Consider the following 22005-nt stretch of genomic DNA (forward strand, 5'->3'; position numbering starts at 1 on the left):
TGAAACGAGGAGTTTCAACCACTTCCAAGTTCAAGTAAATTGAAAAGTTCACGATACTATGACCAGCACTGTGATGAATGTTTTTACATTCGGTAGTTGCATGGACCAGCGCTCAAACTGAGGTAGATTGTGTTGGCTGCAAAAAAAGGTTGTTGAGATACACGATGTCTGTGATGTTGGAGTGAATGTCAGTCTTTCAAGTGATGTAGTGTAAAAAGGTTGTTGAGATACACGATGTCTGTGATGTTGGAGTGAGTGTCAGTCTTTCAAGTGATATAGTGTAAAAAGCTGGTGTTGTTGAGATACACGATGTCTGTGATGTTGGAGTGAGTGTCAGTCTGTCAAGTGATGTAGTGTAAAAAGCTGGTGTTGTTGAGATACACGATGTCTGTGATGTTGGAGTGAGTGTCAGTCTTTCAAGTGATGTAGTGTAAAAAGCTGGTGTTGTTGAGATACACGATGTCTGTGATGTTGGAGTGAGTGTCAGTCTTTCAAGTGATGTAGTGTAAAAAGCTGGTGTTGTTGAGATACACGATGTCTGTGATGTTGGAGTGAGTGTCAGTCTTTCAAGTGATGTAGTGTAAAAAGCTGGTGTTGTTGAGATACACGATGTCTGTGATGTTGGAGTGAGTGTCAGTCTTTCAAGTGATGTAGTGTAAAAAGCTGGTGTTGGTGGGACACACGATGCGAAAGTGAAACAGTGCGAATATGGATACAGGACGGAAACCGCGTGAAATGTTACCGTGTAGGTTGAACTGCTTCGATTTGATCGTAACACAAACAGTTGTAGTTTTGCCCGCATCAGGCCTAGCTATCGAGTCGGCATCAGGTCGATATACATCGAGTTCTGCAGATTGTGGTGTGTTGTGTTCAGCGTGTAACCTTTGATCATTGTGTACAGGTGTCTCTTCGCTTATGAACTCTCCTTCTCTCTCTCTCTCTCTCTCTCTCTCTCTCTCTGTGACCTTTTAGACACTTTGGCAATCACGTGACATCTTACTGGCAGAGATTTTTTCAGTCTATGGTAACCTCGGTTGACTGTTGATTCATCCAAAAGTTGACAGAAGTAGGGGACACAGGGCAGGACCTAAGTTGGGTGAGGGGGGGTTCCAAATTGTGGTAGGGGTACATTAGTTGGTTTAAACAATGTTTTATTAAATCAAACATGGTACAACAATACAACGATAAACAATAGGGACACGAACTCAAGCGAACGCTTATATTACGCGCCCTACGTAGTTACAAATTAACAAAAATATGATGTCGGACAAACATTACTTATAAACTATGGAACTATCTAGGTAAACAGCATAGTTGAAGCAAACCAAAAAGAACAGGAGAAAGCTAGCAGGAGGAAGAGGGGGAGGGTGGAGGTGGGACGAAAGAATGGTAGGTACAAATGAAAGATGAAGGTGGTTAGCGCATACAAAAAGAATATACATAGTACATTGTAAACTGTAATCCAATGGCAAATAAGCAGTAGTTCGCTGAATATATAATTGAAAAATGTATATAATAAGGGTTGTTGGCATGGATATGCGTACTGAGTCACATTAACAAAAACGACCAGATTTACAGATAAACGATTGGACACTTTCAAAAATAAGCTTGTTGGTGCGAAGAGAAAGGTTTTCGCTACCATTTAACAATATTTCAACATGTCTGTAATGTACAGGTAGTGCATTTATTGTAGATAGGCGAGCGTCTACGTACAGAGGGCCCCGCAGTGGGGCACTGCGGTTATGAAATTAAAGGCCCCTCCTGTTTTTGGAACCGCAGGAGCTTTCTAGTTTGCTGTTAGGTAGATTTTTGGTTCCTCTTTCCTGTCATGCTCTCTTTTTCTTCATGAATTCTTTTCTTTTTTCTGCCTTCTTGCTCATTCACCTGTATTTTTTCCAAAAATCTCTTCTCTTGCCGCTTGTCTCGCGATTCATGTATAGTTTAATCTGTTAGTGTTCTGATGTAAGTCCAGCAGTAGATAGGTTAAGCCTATTTTAACATACTGGAAACTGGTAATCTTCCAGTAGGTATTAATTTAGTTTTACTAAAGCCTGCTGGGACACAAGTAATGGGTTAGTGCATTTGTAAACAGGAATCGCTTGACAAGTGGCCCCCTTCATCCCCCCCTTCCTCGTCCTGATATGGCTCTGCGTAGTCGGCTGGACGTTAAGCAACAAATAAACAAACAAACAAACAAACGTACAGAGGGCAATATGTCAAGTAATGGTCAGCTGTTTCGTGCAGGTAGCCGCAAGCGCACTGCGGATTTTCCTGCAAGTGACGTTTGCACATGTCAGAATTCAAGTTACTCATGTTTAGGCGCATTCTGCAGTGGTGAATCTCTTCCAGTCGTTTACCACAGTAGTAATAGGCAGGTACGTTATAATCAGGTATAGTTAGATAGTGTTTGAATTCGCTGATTGAGTTAGTTGTTTTGATGTTGTCTGGCAAGTTGTTCCAAAGGACAGTGGTAGATGGTATAAAAGATCGACGGTATACTTCAGTTTTGCAAGTGGGAACTCTTCTTTCTGATGGTCTTCTTCGATGATAGGGGTTAACATCAGAAGTTAAAGGTGGCAAAAGTTGTGATAAGTAATGAGGACATTTGCCAAATACCATCTTGTAATATAAAATTAGTTTGTGTCTGCTCCGTCTTTCTTTTAGGTTACAAATTCCGCTTTCTTTATACAGCTTTTCGTGGCTGGTGCCGCGTACACCACCGATTATAGTCCGAATGGCTTCCAAATGTAATTTTTCCAGTGCAGTTGACCAGTACTCGGTGCAGTTGTCCCATAGGATGTCTGCATAGTCAAAATGTGGAAGAACAAAGGATTTGTACATAGTTTCCAGGCTTTTACGATTTAATCTGTATTTATAATATCTTAAGCAATTAATTAAGAGGGTGACCTTTTTTACGATGCTTCTCACTTGGAAGTCCCATTTACAATTATTCTGCAAAATTACGCCAAGATGTTTATGTTGGTTCACGTTTTTCAAAACAATATTATTAAAAATGATTGGTTCGGTTGGTATATTATCACGTTTTATGTCTAACAATTCCGTTTTTGCTTCGTTAAATTTAACTTTCCACTGTTTTGCCCAGGTACTGATTTTATTTAGGTCTGCGTTCAAAGTATGCGCTCGTCTAATTGGATCTTCTAAGGACATGGACATGCTCGTGTCATCAGCAAACAACTTTATAACAGATTCCGTATCATTCACAATGTCATTAATATATATCAGGAATAACAAGGGGCCTAGAACAGAGCCTTGTGGAACACCTGCCGGGATACATTTTAATGCAGACTTAGCACCCTTAATAACAACAGCCTGGTGGCGATTTGTTAAATAATCGTGAAACCATTTTAACAATTGTCCTCTTATTCCTGCTATTTCGAGTTTATATAATAGCCCTTTGTGCCAAACTTTTTCAAATGCTTTTGACACATCACAAAAAACAGCTTGAGTAGTAATTCCCATATCGTAATTTACACAAAATTCGTCACAAATCGAAGCCAGCTGACAGATGGTAGAGTCACCAGAAATAAATCCTGACTGTGCAGGTGATAATATATTATTTCGCTGTAAGAAGGTGTAAACATGGCTGTGGACACAGCGCGCTCCATTACCTTCCCAACACAACTTAATAATGAAATTGGTCGATAATTGTTACAACAATCGGCTGGGCCGGCTTTGTAAATAGGAGTGACATGAGCCGTCTTCCACAAACTAGGATATATACCTTCTCTAAGGCTCCTGTTAAACAAATATGTCAGGGGTTCTGCTATGGCGTCAACAGCAGCAACTAGAAGTCTATTGTGAATAAGATCCGGACCAGTGGCTTTACCTGTATCAAGGCGTTTAATAACCTCTTTAACCTCATCGACTGTAAGATAAATCTCATTAAGTTCGTTGTCTAAAAAATCAGCTTGAGGCAAATTGTCGTCTGGGGTTTCAAGAACGGAATTATGTATGAAAAAATTGTTCAGAACGTTGGCTTTTTCCTGGTTTGACTGGTAAATCTTGCCTTCAAAGTTAATCGGAGGAATTTCTTCAACACCAAGCCCTTTCTTGTCCATGAATGACTTTACCAACTGCCACCACTTTTTAGTACCAAAGGAACCTTGGTCGGAAATACGTTCGTCTAACTCAATATAAAATTGCTGGACTCTGTCTCTCTTAGCTGCTGTGACACGATTACGCGTCTGACGATAACTCTGCCAATCTTCTAAAGAATTACTCGTTTTTGCTCTCAGGTGAATTTGATCTCGCTCGTCGATTAACTTTAAAATGTCTGGGGTAATCCAGAGTGCGTCTTTGGGGCGTACAGTAACTTCTTTAACCGGCATGTACTGCTTTGCAACATTCATAAATGTTCTACTAAAATCGTCAATACTATCATTAAACATTTCATTTGTCACCATACCTGTCCAGTCAACTTGTGAGAGAGCGTTACAAAACCCTACTATATTCAATTTATCGTAATTGAAAATAGTTCGCTTGAAGGAGTTACTCACATTTACAGTACTTTTTAGTATCGCCCGTGGCACGCTGTGGTCGCTGCAAATTGGTGGCAGAACATCTACAGATTTAATTAGTTGTGGCGTTTGTGTAATTATGAGATCTATGCAGGTACTGCTTGTTTCAGTTATACGTGTGGGAACATTGACAAGTTGACAGAGCTGGTATGAATGCAACATATTGAAAAAATTGTGAGAGGGAAAACTTATAAAATCAACGTTAAAATCACCACAAATTACAAACTTCAATACCTGACTATTTACTTTTCTTAAACTTTCATCTACTAATTCCCAATATTGAACATTTCCATTCGGTGGACGGTAAAATGAACCTATCAAAATACTTTCTTTGTTCAATTTTATCTCAACCCACACGGCTTCTAGGCCGACGACGTTAAACTCAGGACGGGGTTTATGATACAAATAATTCTTTACATAAATTGCTACTCCGCCATAAGGATGGTCTGGACGGTCAAGTCGAATAGGGGGGCTAAAATTTGGAATCAATAATGAGGAATTATCATCAGAATGCGCTAGCCATGTCTCCGAAAGTGTTAAGACATCGTGCCGTTGAACTTCGGGCTGCAATAAATTAATTTTATTCCTAAGGCTTCTGACATTAATGTGTACGACACTGATTTCATGCTCGTGTTCAGGGCCTGGGTTCTTTTCTACATCACCTGATAAGTACAACTTCGACTGTGCAAACGGGGTTACAAGACTTGACTGCTGGTCATTAAAATCAACATTATTTGTTTTTGCCAGCTTGGTGTTGTTTAATAAAGCTGACCAGTTTTTAAAGCTGAAGGTAACACAACAAAAAACGAACAATGATAACGGAACGCGGGCTGATGATTTAAGTGAAGTTAAAATCACAAATGGTAACACAGAAGATTCACATAGGAAAGCAAGTTTGCGACAGAGAACTACTGCTTTTCCATAGAAACACCCAATTCTGGCCCTGTACATGCTTAAATTAACTGACATATCCTATCAGGATCAGGAACATAAAAATGGCCAGAGGGAGGGTGTATCTGCGGGCTGGTCTGGGAAGAATTGCGCTACAAAAAGACAACAGGAAAAACAAGGGTAAAGTTTGTAAAGAGGGTTCAAAAACAAGATTAAGTAAAGAACGTATATACAGAGTTCCCAATGGGTAACAGTTTTCCATTAGAAAACAACAACGTTTCTGTAGCTCTCAGCTCGTGGTTCAAAATATACATATGTAGGCGCACGGGAAGAAAGAAATTCAACAAAAAGTACAAGATACAAGAAAAAGCAAGCAGTCATGGGCAGATGTCAATATTTCACGGTGTTACGTTTTACTGCTTGCAGCAGCATACACACTTCACTGGGTAAGCTGTAGCTGTAGCATACAGAAGACGAGCTAGTTATACAAGGCTATGCTAATTTTTCTAGTTCTTCCTCGTTGAACACTTTTGTGATTTTTTCGTTCTTTTTATGAATATTTCGCCATCACGGACCCATGTGTCCTGGATACGCCTGTCTTGTTTTAGGCGACGTGCTTTAGCTGCCAATCTGGCCCGCTGCCTCGTCAGGTCGTCGTTTACAAACAGCCCCCGTGGTGCTGACCGCGCCGCGGCTTCCGCTGCTGAAACGGGTGGCGAAAATCCCATGGTCGAGGCCGTCTTGTGCTTGAGGTGCCTCCGAACGCCCATCAGCAACCGCTTGTGTCGATAGGAGGTGAACTTGACAATGATCTGACGATCGGCCTGGTCAGGTCTGCCGACGCGGTGGGATCTGTCGATCATGTCAGTTGTGATGGTGACGCCGAGCGCAGCCCCTAGTTTCTTAGTAACTTCGTCAGTGTTCTCGTTGTCAGCGGCGGGGATACCACTGATCCTGACGCAGTTGCGTCTCGAATACTGCTCGAGCTCGTCGACACGAGCGTGGAGGTCCGCGATCTCTTGGTCCTTGTTGGCCACCGTCTTTTTTAGTTCCTCGATCTGCTGCATCAGGGGGGCCACGACAGCCTCCTTTAGAAGTCGAAGGATTGCTGGATCCAACAGGGCCTCGCGCAATCCCTCCTTTACGGAGGTGATAGTGGAACTCGACATCGCCGAAGTTGTCCCGTCTGGCGGAGAGCCGAGGGTGGTGCTGTGCAGGGGCTGTTCTACTACGATGATGGTTGAATCGTCAAATGCGTCTAAGTAGCTGTCCTCTAGATCAAGGCACGGCCTTTTTTCTGTATCGTCGTTGATAGGCGAGACCTCTCCTCTTACCCTCTTTCCAGTGTCAGACATTTAAGTTAGCAATGTGATAACGGCAAGGAATAAACACTATGAACAGTCCATGAACAGTCAAGGGCAGTCAACCAAATAGTTCAAATAGTTCAATCGTGTGCCTGTGCCTGTGGCTGTAGGCAAGCCGTGGCGCGTCTCAGATATGGTTCAGTGGGGCAGAAGAACGACACAGTTACACATAGAAATAGCGAGATGCACGTGAAGTTTGTACAAGCATTTCGTCTGTCACTAGACCGGGTGTCACATCTGGGGAAAAATGACAATACTTGCAAAGAGTGATTTGAAAAACATCAAACTTACTCGCTTATGAGGTGTTTACACGACTCCATATAAAATGGAGTAAGAGTTGGCAACCTTACTGAATCCGTGGAACCAAAAAACACATGAGAGCACAGCCCGTATCCACCACAAAGACATTAGAACTGAGAGCTACAGAATCCTCGCTCAACTGTCCGCCATCTTAGCCACATTAGTTGAGGGTGCAAAGCACCCGAACCTCCTAGGGGGCTCCGGGGGCATGCCCCCCTGAATTAAAAAAAAAATCTAGATGAAAACATGTGCAATCTGGCGCATTCTGGGAGTATTTGTCTCGAGTTTTTTTTTTATACATATAATATATATATATATTTTTTTTTTACCCTTGGAGGAGGTACATTGTCAGGCCAGAGGGGGGGGGGGGGCGCCGGGCACCAGGAAACCCCCCCTGGATCCGGATCCGCGGCCCTGGGACATGTCACTTGCAGCCTTAAGGCAGGGCTAGTTTTGTCAGTCTGGTGTAAGCTTGGTTGATCTATCCTAACCTTGGCCGATGGGGGATAATGCAGCAGCCATTGAGACTTGTGCTGTAAGTTTATGGTAAGCTTTTTTGTTGTATCTGTCCCAAACTTGGCCGATGTGGGGTAATTTGACAGCCTTGAGATTAGTTCTGTGTGTCGGTGGTAAGTTTTGTCGATTCATGCAAGACCTAGTCTGAGGATGGGAAAATGTGACAGCCTTGAGGCACCGCCGCTATTTGTTTTTCCCCGTATATGGTAACATCTGTTGATTCATCACAGCAACAACACATTGTTGGAGATAGGGGATGTGGCAGCCTTGAGACACCGCCACTATTTGTTTTCCCCCGTATGTGGTAACATCTGTTGATTCATCACAGAAACAACACATTGATGGAGATAGGGGAGCGCAGCCTTGAGACACCGCTTCCAGTTGTGTCAACTTGGTAAAGTTGATTCATACTAAATGAAGCGAGGCAGCTTACTAATTCTATCAGTCTTTGTAATCTTGGTACATTTCTTGTTTATTTATTTTTTATGTTATTTATTTATTTGTATGTATTATTATTTATTGACTGATTTCTGGCTTTATGTTGTTGCAGCAGTGGTGAGAGCGAGCAGGGCCATGATAGAGACCACGCCTTGTCCAGCAAGACCCACAACACGATGAGAAGTCGCTCCCGCTCCCGCTCCCCCTCCCACTCCTCCTCCCGCTCACGCTCACCCTCCTATCCCGAACGCGGCAGCAAGCGGCGGAGGGGCAGCGAAGATGACAGAGAGTACGACACCGGGGTACGGGTAGGTACCCGGGTACACGTGGGTAGCCTGTCCACGTCCACCAACCTGAGAGACCTTCGGGAGGAGTTCAGGAGGTTCGGGGAGATCCTGGACATGTGGATGGCTAAAACCCAACCCTGCTTCGCCTTCATCGTCTACAGGACCAGGGACCAGGCTCTCAAGGCCATCAAACGGATGGATGGAGAGTAAGTCAGATTTAAGTTGTTGTTGTTGTTGTTGTTGTTGTTGTTGTTGTTGTTGTTGTTGTTGTGCTGCTGCTTCTGCTGTTGTTGGTATCATTATGGGTATAGCCAGTACCCAGCCCTACTTTGCCTACATCGTTTTCAGGAACAAGTCCTCAAAGCCATCAAAACGTATGGACGGAAAATAAATCTCTAACCCTTTCTACTTAGCGTTTATTGTGTTCAGGACTAGGAATATGACTCTGTTGACATACTGTTTTATATTGAAGTAGTGCCTTATGTTTGTGTGTCTACGAACCTGACTAACTTCAACATATCTTCACTGAATGTTGGACACAGTCCTTGATCAGAAATGTAAACCTCACTCTTATTCCTATTATTGATAGCTTGTTTGTTACGTCAGAAATTTTAAGGTCAGTACAAGTTATGAGTATTCCAAACAAAGAGATGAAAGAAAATTCGACCTCTTGGCTATGAGGACTTTCGGTCTCTTTGCACTGTTAGCAGTTTCCAGGCTGTTTGTTTCAATTGCCACATCTCCTGGAATATACTGCATAGATCTGCTAATGTGAGGTTGGGAGACAAGCGCCTTCCTGAACACTTGGAGCTGCGCCGACAATAGCCTTTTTGAACTCCTCTTCATGGAGAGTGCGTTGGACAAATAATCTTGACATTAATTTTTATATATCTCTTGAGAGTCCTGAAATAGTAAGTTGAACTCTGTATGTCAAGTTATGGCGCTAATGGTCTATAATTATTTACGTTTTAATCTCAGTTAGTAAGACCAAATCAGTTCTGTAGAACGTTAGGTCGGACAAAGGTCCCTGCTTGGCTGGGTGCAGGTGAAGTATTAACGTGTTTTTGCGCAATAATGGAAACGTATGACAGTCAGAACCAGAACCAGACGACATGTAAAGGAATGAGGTTCGTTGGTTTGGAGATGGTTCAGTCAGGGTTAATCTCCTGAACGTGTTTAGCTTCGACTCTTTGCCAACGAAAAAAGAATAACTTGAGAGCCTCGGAGAGGGAGAGAGAGACTCGGAGAGCGAGAGACACAGAAAGACAGACAGACAGACAGAGAACTGAACTAAGCTGAACTGTATTTACCAAGAATGAAGAGTTAATTTAAGGCTCGGCCTTTTCTTACAATCTGTCCTTGAAACGAACAAAAACAAACAAAAACACACCATCACATTATACTAAAACAGAAATGCTATAGGAGGCAAGAAATAAAATACAAGCACTTATATACAAGTCCGTAAATTCGGCACGACCAACACTTGCTTCAGATGATGATGATGTGTGTGTGTGTTTGTGTGTGTGTACGTGTGGGTGTGGGTGTGTCTGTGCGTGTGGGAGACAGAGAGGGTATCGAGAAGTTTCGAATGAAAGTAAGACCTTTATTCCAGCTTCTGTTTTGTGTCAGAACACTCACAAGCAAACGTGTGTGCATGTCATGTGCTGCTTTCTATGCATTATGCGTTTGAACTGAAATTTATCGCCCGAGAGATTTTTACGGTAAAGTATAGGAGGTGACAGCTTGCACAGTTCATTAAGGAGAGAAAAAAGTGTTGTTGTTTTGCCTGGGTTCCGTGCATCTCTCTCTATCTCTCATTCTCTCTCTTTCTGATTGCTTTCGCCCGCGTTCGCTTACGATCAGTCGCATGACAGTTGTACAGGGGTGTTTGTGTATTGCCGCCATTGAAATAATTTTTTAAAGCGGTGTTTGATAAATTTTTACTTTTCTATGCGTATATGTTTATTACTGACTAGTCTAGATTGTATGCTGAAGTTACTTGCGTACAGCTTCGTGTTGGTCCTTAACGAAGACCTTTGAAAACGCCGAAGGCATCTACCGAGAAATACGATTCGCAATTTACAGTTATTTCCTCCTTTCATGTCGTTATTAAAAGACATGTAGCTGTATTCACTCTCGTTTACACATTCCCTGTCTGGCTATTTTAGCTTAACGTCCTCTTATAGGACTAGCTGGCCTATATATTGGGGCATGTTTTGGTAATACGCTGAGAATACAGCCGTTCGAACTCACACTGATAGCGAGGAACTGGTTACAAAGTCAGTGCATATTTGTGTTGTTTATTTGTTTGTTGTTGTTGTTGTTGTTGTTTTTGTTTTTGTTGTTGTTATGTTTTTTAAAAATGTGTTAAATATGAATTTACAAATGGTCCGCCACTTTAATATTTTGTCTCTGAGAACACATTTAAAGGTTTATCTTGTGCTCCTTGTTATAATAACTTCAACCGCTTAGTCAAATATGTATTTGAATAAACACTTTGTTTAAACCAAATCCAGCACACTATTGGCTGAGCTACACCCCACCCCCCCCCCCCCCCCCCGCTCCCCACCCTTCCCTTTGTGTGAAAACAAAGGTAGAGGTTGGGATCGTCAGTCCCACCCTGTACTTTCTCCTCGCAAGCCTTAAGAGTTGCCAGTCGTATGACACATGACTACACTAACCTCAGGTCATCCACCTAAAAAGGACACCGGAACATCCTGTCAAGGCAAGTGACGTGGGTTCAGTGCAGCCTGCGGGTGACCTGTAACACGACTTTCAGATTCAAATATACATCCAGCATTTCCCCCAGTCAATGTAAAGTTTCACACAGATTGTGAAAAAAACAATCTTTCCTGTTTTCCAGGACTGTACAAAGTCGCCGCATTAGAGTGACGATGGCGCGACCCCGCACCAAAGGTACACGGAGCGGTGCCTTCAACCCTTACCTGCGCTGCTACCAGTGCGGCAAACGGGGGCACTTCTCCCGCGCCTGTCGCGCTCACCAGTGGAGCCCCAATCGTGGTAACAGAGGACAAACTCGAAGGTGAGTGAACAACATGGGTTTCAAGTGCAGAAATAGAGTTAGATTCAGTTCTTCTTTGTTTTTTTCTTCAATGTTTGGTTATATTTTGTCTTTGTCTCTTTTGTTTTGTTACTCTTCCTTTGCTTTTGGTTTCATTTCTTTTGTTACATCTTTGTTTCCCATAGATTTAAAATAACTTTGAAGGAGAGAATCAATACTGTCACTCTGAAAAACAGCAGATGCTGTTGTCGTGTTACGTCATTTAAGTTGAGACGTTTATGTTAAAATGTGACGTGTTCCTTGTTCACGTTTGTACAGTTTTCAAATGGTTTATTTCAATCTGACATGTTTGTTTATTTCCTTATTGTGCTTTGCTTATTTGCGGTCATGTGGGCTAGACAAGGATAGCCATTGTTTAGTCTGCTTTTCTGTGTTGAATAGCCTCTGCTCCTGCCTTCAAATTTTAGACAAGTGAAAAGGTTTAGTGTTGAAGGAAGTTATCCATTAGCTTCAAGGAGCATTTGACACCGAATGTTTACTAGGTTAAATGACGTTCGAAAAGTGAGTGATTGTGCATGATAAGGAAGTAACATTTTCAAGTGTACATTTTTGTTCTAGGACAGCAGCATTTGAAAACGTTGTGCTTTAGTGAAGCCTTATTAACGGAAGAGACAGAGGAGACTGAAATCTAACAAGTGTGTGTGTGTGTGTGTGTGTGTGTGTGTGTGTGTGTGTGTGTGTGTGTGTGTGTGTTTGTGTGTGTGTGTGTGTGTGTGTGTGTGTGTTTATGGTTTTTATTAAGCCAATTTACTATCATATGTGTCACGATTGTCTTTGTATCAGATAAAATGTCTGTGTTTGTCAAAAGGGCATGTGTTTTTCAGTGCGTTTTGGTTTGCTACTCAGGAAAATGGTGTGAGACTGGGTACTGTAAGATAGCGTGGTACTGATGTCAAATGGACCGTGTGTGTCGAACGCAACAAAATTGTCCTGGTCAACTTCAGCCAGGACTTTGACGAAAGTGACTTGTCTCTGATTGGTTCTGGTGACAGCTTCGTCATATGGACGGCTAAAACGCTTCCCCCATTCTTTTGGGATTTGTTGGTTCAGATCTGTTTTGTTGCATGGAAAAAGTTGGTTTGGTGTTGAGATGAGACCGTTGTATGGTAAGTTTTTCATTCCCTTTATCAACCCCACAAAAAAAGTGTTGACTTTTTCTTTCGCTCTGCTTTATCTTTGCAATGAATGTCTTTACAAATGATGGTTTCCCTATTATATTGGTTAGAACTCCATAACTATTTTGTGGTTTTTATCTTTACTCCTTGTGCCATTGTGTACCCAGCGTTCGATCAATACAATTTCTGTGTGGCATTATGTCACTGTATTGTGACACGATGGCAAACAAAAAGTTTGCCGAGCAGCCTGGTGTTGAGATATTGATCTGTCCCGGCTCACGGAACAAAGGGAAAACTCTATATACGTCGCATCGACGCTTTCATTAACGCGAGTTGCATTGACGTTGATCTTATTTTGATACCTTCAAGGGAAAGTAGTTCAGCATGTGTGGTCGGATGTAAGAGATTCTTTGATTCTAAAAAGTTGATTTTTAAACGTTGATAAAACTGTTGTGTTTATTTTGTAGCAGAAGTCTTGTTTCTGAGAAGAAACATCCATACGACGGTTCTGTTCATCTGTTATGTCAACAGCCGTTTTGCGTGTATATATAAATCTGTCCAAAAATTATTGAGCATTTTGCCTTAGAATTCAAACAAGTTTTATGTGATCCGGGTGGAACAAAGCCACAGCAAATTATATATCAATGAAAAACTGCCCAATCTGAAAAACCTGTTCGAATTTGGTTATCTCCTGTTGGAACAACGACTGTCGGAATCTGTGTCAAATGATATATTTTGGTCAAAAATACAAATACTATTTTTGTATCGATCTATTTAAATTAGAACTCCTTTGATCTTTTTACAATTGAACGCACACAAACATGCACTCTTTTGTAGTCTCGGCCAGCCGCCTAGATATGAATTTTAGTCGTCGTGTCTGGATTAAAAACAAGCTGAAGAACCCCAAAGAATCTGTTTTATGGAAATAAGGTTCATTTGGATTGTGTTACCAAGACAATGTGCCAGCGCTGTCTCGGCGGCTGGGTTTTGGCAAGCCTATAATTCACTAGTCTTGGTGCGTGCACTTTCATTATGTGAGGCCAGCAGATTGACTATATCTATTGATTTCGCTTTATGCGACTTGTTTTTTGTTTGGTGTCGAAGCTTTAGAAACATTTAGCCATGTTAGAGATTTGTTTTATAGAATTTGATTTGGTGCCAGGATGTCATACATGCTGTGGAAACAAACTTTTAAAGCTATATGGCAAATACGTTCTGGTAACAAAGATTTGTCAACAAAAAAGAAGTAGAAGACGCTATTATCCATTTTTCACAAAAAACACGTCCTTTACCCTCAAGCGTGGTCCTATTGCACTTTTTTTCTGGCACTTTCGTGCCGTATAGACTGTCAGAAAATATCTTCATCGAGTATGACTCGTCTATTGCGGCCAGCCTATACAGCCACTTCAACAGTCCATCATTTCTGCTTAGGTATTAAATGATGTTGATTTTTTATCCGCTGTTCCTTGTACAAATAACTTTTCCTGCATTTGGGGACGAGGTGTTAAATGTCATGTGTGTCGTTGTTCTCCGCTGCAAGATATTGTCTAACTCGATGTTTACTTGTCTCCTGCAGGGAGAGGTACGACAGAGATTCGTCCAAGCGTTCCAAGCGACGCAGCGGCTCGAGCAGCTCAGGTCACAGGAAAGCTTGACCGTGACCTGGTCGTCACCTTTTGACCTTCAACTGATACAAACGGAAGACTATTTTTTATTTTTTAATCCTGGGTAGAAAATCCGTTGCTGTTGTTGTTTGTTGTTATTACTCGATATAATTTTTATTGTTCACATTGCCTTTACTGGACAAGGCAGTATTAAATACGCAGTGAATTTATTCACACATGTCTGTCTTTTACCCCTTGGCGTTAACGAAGACAGTAGAGGTGTTTCTCTGACGCATGCAGGACTTCTTTGCCAAAGTATGAACGTGTACAAGTTCTGTATGTTTCATGTCTGAACGCGAAGAAAATACGCCTACCTATGTTACCCTGCTGTCGTTTTCGCTGGGGTGGATGACTTCTCTGTGATCAGCAATGTTGTGAAAAGAATGTGCCATTGCTCAAAACTTTAGCAATCAAAATCTATGCACCTATTTATTGTATTCGGGTTTGCTGGGTTGATTGTATTTTGTGTGTTTCTTAAAACACAATACAGATATTTTTGTCTGTGCTCAGAGTGCAGTCTTCTATGCATGCGTAAGTAAGTGTGTCTGTGCATCATAGTATGCGTTGTATGTCTTTCATATCAATACATGGATCCTGCACCAGCGCTGTGTCAGGATAAAGATAGAGAATTTTTAAGTACATCGTATATACATTAAGAATGTGTGACCATCTTGTTGTTTCATATTTATTCAGAGGAAAGTGACCATGTGTGTTGAATATCAACACTTCGGCCATCATCTCATAAAGAATGGTTTAATTTACGCAGTAAAGGGGGAGAGAAAAACTGTGTTTTTTAATTGATCCTTGTAATCAGTGAGCTAGATATTTCTAGCTACTTTGCTTTGAGATACCTCTCTTCGCGTGTATAACCGCCACAGACCTGCCCAAGCTTTAACATGGGGCAAGACGATCCCTCTACGAAGAAACAGTAACAATAATCAACTGCAGAGTGACATAGGTGATGTGTCAGTTAAAACATTTATTCAGCAAACATTCCTGTCTGCCAAATTGTAGGTTTTTGGTAGGATCTGTCGTGGTTTACAAGATGGCTCACATGGGAAGGAAGGTATCTTTAAGTAACATATGCATGAACATTAAAAAAAAAGGCAAACACAAAGAGCAACAACTAGTTGGCCATATCAATCAGGTAGGATGCAATACAAAGAATTCCTTGACTATCTGATTGCAAAGCACCGTGTGTGTACTGTCCAGTAACTTGAAGGCCCACTGCATGTATCATCGACGCTGGTGTACATTGGCTTGTTCAAAGGCTCTGCAAGGGCTGAGATGCACGAAGCGAAACTTGATGGTTCGCAACCGCGCGGTCGGATTGTTTGAAATCGATATAGTTGTGTGATTTTAACCAATAAACATCGCGGCTGGCACCCACACAGAATAAGAATAAGAATACTTTATTATCTCATAGAGAAATTCAGGCGTGGTACATAACAATAATACAAACAGGACATTGTTTTTACATAAGACATATAGCACTATATAACAGGGCAGGTTATAAACACACCTCCCACATACCTCTCTGGCCATTCCTTGCATTGTGCTTACGCATTCAGTCATGAACACATCCATGTCTCACTTACACATCGCACACATGGACATTCTTATACGCTCAACTTACCCATTCACACATGGACATTCGACCACGCTCCACTTACAGTATGGTGGTACCCAGTTTTTGCTTCGTACACTTCAGTCCAGGTGCCTGAAAGTGGACTTTCTTCCCATGGGAAGAGCTAACTTGTTCTGTAGACAATATCCTCGATATAGCACAACTGTTATAATACATTTCATGATGTGAATTGAAAATAAAAAAATTATTCTTTTCCCATCCAACTCGGCTACATGACTAACTTTTTACAAATGTCAGCATAATATCGCCCAATTGGTTTAAGACTGGACATCGAGCATGTCCTACGCGAAGCCTTTTGCTCGCATCGGAACATCGTTTGTCCCCCTTACCTTGGTTCTTACATTCCATTCAGGTTACCTCCCATACAGCGGTTTGTTAAACAGATGATCAGACTGTGTGTTGCAAGTGTTGTTGGTTGTTAGTTCTGCGCGTGATTGTGTGTAAGTCCGTCTGCTTGTGGTTGAGATGTGTTTGGAAATAACTCTGTCGGGTTTGTATAGGTCGTGAAAGAGTGAATACCCTTGCTTTGAGTGAGACAAACATTCCACACGTGCTCCTTTTCCACATGTTTCAGACACACCCCTCACTATAGTGTTTGGCCCGTGTTGTCTCACTAAAAGCAAGGCTATTCACTCTTCCACAACCTATACAAATCCGATAGATTTTTTTTCGGAATTCGTGTATTCTTTATGCATATAGTGTGTCTCTCTTTTTAAGTGCGATTTTCTGCTCAAGTTGTCGCTGGTATAGCTTCACAGTTTTTGCCTGTTGCGATTGACCTTGTGTGTACTATAGATGTGTTCAATTGAAGCCTTGTCAAACTATTTGATAATTAAGTTGTTGTTGTCTTGTCCAAAAGCTTGGACGTTTTTGTGATTGAAAAATGGTGCGAAAATATACATTTGAGAGCTTTAGACCGATGTCGGTTTACCAATCGGAACCAAAGTACGTTGTGAGTTTTAACCATAACCATCTTGTGCAGCTCTAGCTTTGTTGTTTATAGGCACTACCCCATGCTTGTTACTGTTAGCATAGACAATCAGAGCGTAGGCGTGTCTTGCTTTTGTTCACTTGCTTGAATAATTTGTCATCAACGAACCCTTCTATTGGGCTGTTTCACTCGTAAATCGATTTAATTTAACAGGAGATGTCGAACACCAAGTCCAAACCACAGAAACCCAAAAGGCAAAGAAAGTTCAACGCTGTCTCATGAAAATATCCACGTTATTTCAGCAGCAGCCAGCTGTTCTTACAATACGGGGTTTTCTGTTTCTCTTATTTTTACATTTAGTCAAGTTTTGACTAAATGTTTTAACATAGACGGGGAATCGAGATGAGGGTCGTGGTGTATGTATGTATGTATGTATGTATGTATGTATGTATGTATGTATGTATGTATGTATGTATGTATGTATGTATGTATGTATGTATGTATGTATGTATGTATGTATGTTTGTATGTATGTATGTATGTATGTATGTATGTATGTATGTATGTATGTATGTATGTATGTATGTATGTGTGTGTGTGTGTGTGTGTATGTGTAGAGCGCTTCAGAGAAAACTACTGGACCGATCTTTATGAAATGTCACATGATAGTTCCTGGGTATGATATCCTCAGACTATAGTTTGTCCTTTTTTTGATAAATGTCTTTGGTGACGTCATATCCGGCTTTTTGTGAAAGTTGAGGCGGCACTGTCACGCCTTCATTTTTTAAGCAAATTAATTGACATTTTGGTCCAGCAATCTTCGACGAAGGCCGGACTTTAGAATTGCATTTCAGCTTGGAGGCTTAAAAATTAATTAATGAGTTTGGTCATTAAAAATCTGAAATTGTAATTAAAATTATTCTTTTATAAAACGACCCAAACAAAATGTCATCTTATTCTTCATCATTTTCTAATTCCAAAAACATATAAATATGTTATATTCAGATTAAAAACAAGCTCAGAAAATTAAAAAATATGAAAATTGTCTTTAAAATAATTTTCCGAAATCGATTTAAAAACAACTTCATCTTCTTCCTTGTCGGTTCCTGATTCCAAAAACATATAGATATGTATGTTATATATGGATTAAAAACAAGCTCAGAAAGTTAAAAAGAATAGAGATACAGAAAAGCGTGCTTATCCTGCTCGGCGCAACCACTACCGCGCTATTCTGGCATGTCAATTTCACTGCCTTGGCCACGAGCGGTGGACTGACGATGCTACGAGTATACGATCTTGGTGAAAAATGCTGTGGGTTCAGTCTGATTCTGTGAGTTCGACAGCTTGACTAAATCTTGTAATTTCGCCTTACGCGACTTGTTTCTTCTGCGTTCCTTGGTTCTTCAGATATCGAGTTTGGTATCTGTGCCAGTTCAGGTATCTCAGTTGGTCAATTAGGTCATATAAAATTCGGAAATGATTATTATTAGTAAATGCATTTGACAGTGCCCTCTTCCCTAATCCCGTTCTAATGCCCTTTTCCCTACCGCCCCCCCCCCCCCCCCCCTCTCGAAGAACCCATTGGGAGTGGCCTCAGATGTAACTTTTACAACGTCCATACTTAGAGAAACTTTTATCCTGTCAGTTTGAAGAAACTTGACTTGTTGTCAGGGGAACTTAGGGCCGTAGCAACACATGCTCCTCCAACGTATTCGGTCTTTGGAGACTCTCTTTAGCTATGCCCGTGTCATCTCAGCGAGCCCACTTTTCTTTTTCCTTGTGGGTTTCAGGCAACGGCCTGCACTTGGAAGAAAGCACTGGGATAATCTGGACCAAGCTTGGTGGTAATAGTGTACTCCACTTGTTCCAAGCGCACCGACCTTGAAACTTTCGTCTTTTTTTGCGAGTAAAGGTTTCTTTTAAGCATAATCTCTCACTGTCTCTAACAATATTCCTGTCGTTTTACTTTGGACAGTTTCTGAACGTAGTCAACGTATCATTAGTTCTGTGGTTGGAGACTGGTGTGCGGAAAACCTGCGTGAAACAACGCCTTTACATTTTCTGATGCAACAAGCGCCATTTTGTGCCATGTATGGGAGCGAGCCAATATGATGCTCAGTGCAAAGTGTTGATTTATTCAAAATCCCTTTTGAGAGTTGTATCTCTGTACAATTGATTGCTTAAGACGTTTAGTATGTTTGTAAAGAGTTTTATCATTCCGGGTTTTGGTTCGTGTTGAAGAGAGTTGGTTATGTCAGTGTTTGTAGCACTGTGCTCTTTGTTACCTGAATTTTTTCTTTTGTAATATGTGTGAAACGTTTATGAACAATAGTTGTCGATTGTTATACACACACACACACACACACACACACACACACACACACACACACACACACACATTCGGGCTCGCGTGAGCTTAAACACATACACACATTCTCGCTCACATAATATTATACACATTCTCGCTCACATAATATTATACACATTCTCGCTCGCACGAAAAACACTGAATATGTGTATCCACAGTTAACATGTAAGTCGTTGATATTACAGGGATTTTCGTTTATTGAGTTGTGGTTTAACGAGCTAAGGAAGGCTGCGTGCCAAAATATAAACATAAAAGCTTATCTGAACAATCAAAACTTGAACAGGAAAAAGAAATACACAAAACCAACAATGACAACATGAAACATGAAACCAGTTTTTGTCTTCGATTAAATCGAATAAATGTAATATTCCCTTTTTGGGCCTCCCGCGTGTGTTCATGTGTGTGTGTGTGTGTGTGTGTGTGTGTGTGTGTGTGTGTGTAATAATACAATAACAAAGTGTTGTTATTGTCTTATTGTTAGTGTATGTGTGATTTGATGCACTGTCATACATGACTTATTCGGTCGGTGTTATTTTGCTGTTCTAAAATAGCGCTTAAAGTGCAGTTGGTTTCCTTCCCCTCAAAAATGCAAGTATCCATCAAGTACAGAAACAATTACAAGCAAACAGCCGTGGGCGAAACGGCGTTGCGGGGCTACGGTAAGGTACATGTTTTGTGGAACAGGTCATTTGAGGATTCCATCTCGTGTAAGCCACAACAGGCTTTTACACGGGATAACGACGTCCTTCAACTGAAACACACTTCAAACTGAGTAAACAGCCTGGCTGATTCGCGTGCAGAGTGAACATTTTTCGTTGAATTAATTTCGTACGTCAGCAAACTATTCCCACTCTGCACTGGGGGCCCGGTAGCTCAGTTGGTAGAGCACTGGACTTGTGATCGGAAGGTCGCAGGTTCGAATACGGGTCAACTTTTTGTGCAGACCCAGAGACGGAAGCCATGTCCCACCCCCGTGTCACCACAATGGCACTTAAAAGACCTCGGTCATTCAGCCATCAGTGCAGATGGCTGATGCCACCTAAACACGCATACACCACTGTATCTCGTCAAAAGCCGTGAGGGCGTAAAACTCGAATGATCATATAACCTTTATCTGGCCCTTAATTAAAGGTACAGTAAGCCTCCCGTAAACCACCACAGATACTGTCAGGCTTTTACACACAGTACAAACACCCTTTCATTTATACACTCACGCTTTTGAACATCCTAGGTGCCCTCCGTAAAGAGCGAGCAATTTTCAAAGAATTTATTTTTGCGTTGTTTATCTTACCCCTGAACCATCGCGAACCCGTGTGATCCAGTTTCCTTTTTGACTCACATGCGAAGCAAAAGTGAGTCTATGTACTCACCCGAGTCGGCCGTCCGTCCGTCCCCCCCGTCCGTCCGGCCGTCCGTCCGGCCGGCCGTCCGGAAAACTTTAACGTTGGATATTTCTTGGACACTATTCAGTCTATCAGTACCAAATTTGGCAAGATGGTGTATGATGACAAGGCCCCAAAAAACATACATAGCATCTTGACCTTGCTTCAAGGTCAAGGTCGCAGGGGCCATAAATGTTGTCTAAAAAACAGCTATTTTTCACATTTTTCCCATTTTCTCTGAAGTTTTTGAGATTCAATACCTCACCTATATATGATATATAGGGCAAAGTAAGCCCCATCTTTTGATACCAGTTTGGTTTACCTTGCTTCAAGGTCAAGGTCACAGGAGCTCTTCAAAGTTGGATTGTATACATATTTTGAAGTGACCTTGACCCTGAACTATGGAAGATAACTGTTTCAAACTTAAAAATTATGTGGGGCACATGTTATGCTTTCATCATGAGACACATTTGGTCACATATGATCAAGGTCAAGGTCACTTTGACCCTTATGAAATGTGACCAAAATAAGGTAGTGAACCACTAAAAGTGACCATATCTCATGGTAGAAAGAGCCAATAAGCACCATTAATAATAATAATATTATAATAAAGTGTATTTATATTGCGCCTATCCCTTACAAAAAACAAAAATATTTGGCTCTAAGCGCATTACAACATGTGTAGGGACTTGGTACAATCAAGTCTGACAAATACAATAACACAATATACAGTCGGTCTCTTGGGTAAAAATGGGAAAAGCAGCTTCGACATTTAAACACTGCTACTAAAAAATCCTCTAACAATGCATACTGCTTTACAATATATGCATTTATGTATAAATATAGTTAAAGAACATCGGGTTAATAGGAATTAGAAAAGGTTCTTATGATAAAAACTAACTAGCGAACGACGAAGAAGAAGAAGAATAAAACTATCAATGTCAATGTATAACAAGTCAACGTAAATGGCTAAAGAACAACAACAAAGCAATGATGATAAAACAGTTATACTCAATGGCTAATAACGAGGCAGAACTAAATAGTATCGACACAAGATTAAAACAAAACATATTCCTGGAGACACATTTATACATGTATCAAATAATCAATATACAAAATACAGCCCTCGCACACTCGCACACACACGCCAAGGCACGTGAAGTCGCACGTACAAGAAAATTTTTTTTTTGGTACTTCCTATGTCTTGAATTAACAGCTTTGTGTTGCATGACCTTGGATGACCTTGACCTTGGGTCAAGGTCACATGTATTTTGGTAGGAAAAATGTGTAAAGCAGTTCTTAGTGTATGATGTCATTGCTAGGTTTAGTTATTTGACCTTGACCCTGAAGGTCAAGGTCATGTAAAGGTCAAGGTCAAGCATGTGAGTCGTATGGACTTTGCCCTTCTTGTTTCACAATGTAGTCGTCAGTTTGTGATTTCAATGCGACTCGCTGTAAGCTTATCTGCAATAGCACGTTATC

The 22005-nt window shown here is 41.2% G+C and overlaps 1 protein-coding gene across 6 annotated transcripts in view; it reads left to right on the forward strand.

Annotated features, from left to right (window-relative positions):
* LOC138970893 (serine/arginine-rich splicing factor 7-like) overlaps nt 1-19515 on the forward strand; it is a 32207-nt gene extending 12692 nt beyond the window's left edge. For 2 of the 6 annotated variants that reach the window (XM_070343473.1, XM_070343469.1), the window contains exons 2-4: nt 8160-8540; nt 11198-11377; nt 14108-19515. In XM_070343473.1, the coding sequence (XP_070199574.1) occupies nt 8224-8540; nt 11198-11377; nt 14108-14186 (576 nt within the window). In that variant the 5' untranslated portion in view covers nt 8160-8223 and the 3' untranslated portion in view covers nt 14187-19515. Of the gene's footprint in view, nt 1-8159; nt 8541-11197; nt 11378-12240; nt 12523-14107 lie in introns of all 6 variants that reach the window. The other 4 variants (XM_070343472.1, XM_070343470.1, XR_011457099.1 and 1 more) reach the window with 3 other exon arrangements.
* The last annotated feature ends 2490 nt before the right edge of the window (nt 19516-22005 follow it).

Source organism: Littorina saxatilis, linkage group LG7, assembly GCF_037325665.1.
Source record: "Littorina saxatilis isolate snail1 linkage group LG7, US_GU_Lsax_2.0, whole genome shotgun sequence".
NCBI lineage: Eukaryota > Metazoa > Mollusca > Gastropoda > Littorinimorpha > Littorinidae > Littorina > Littorina saxatilis.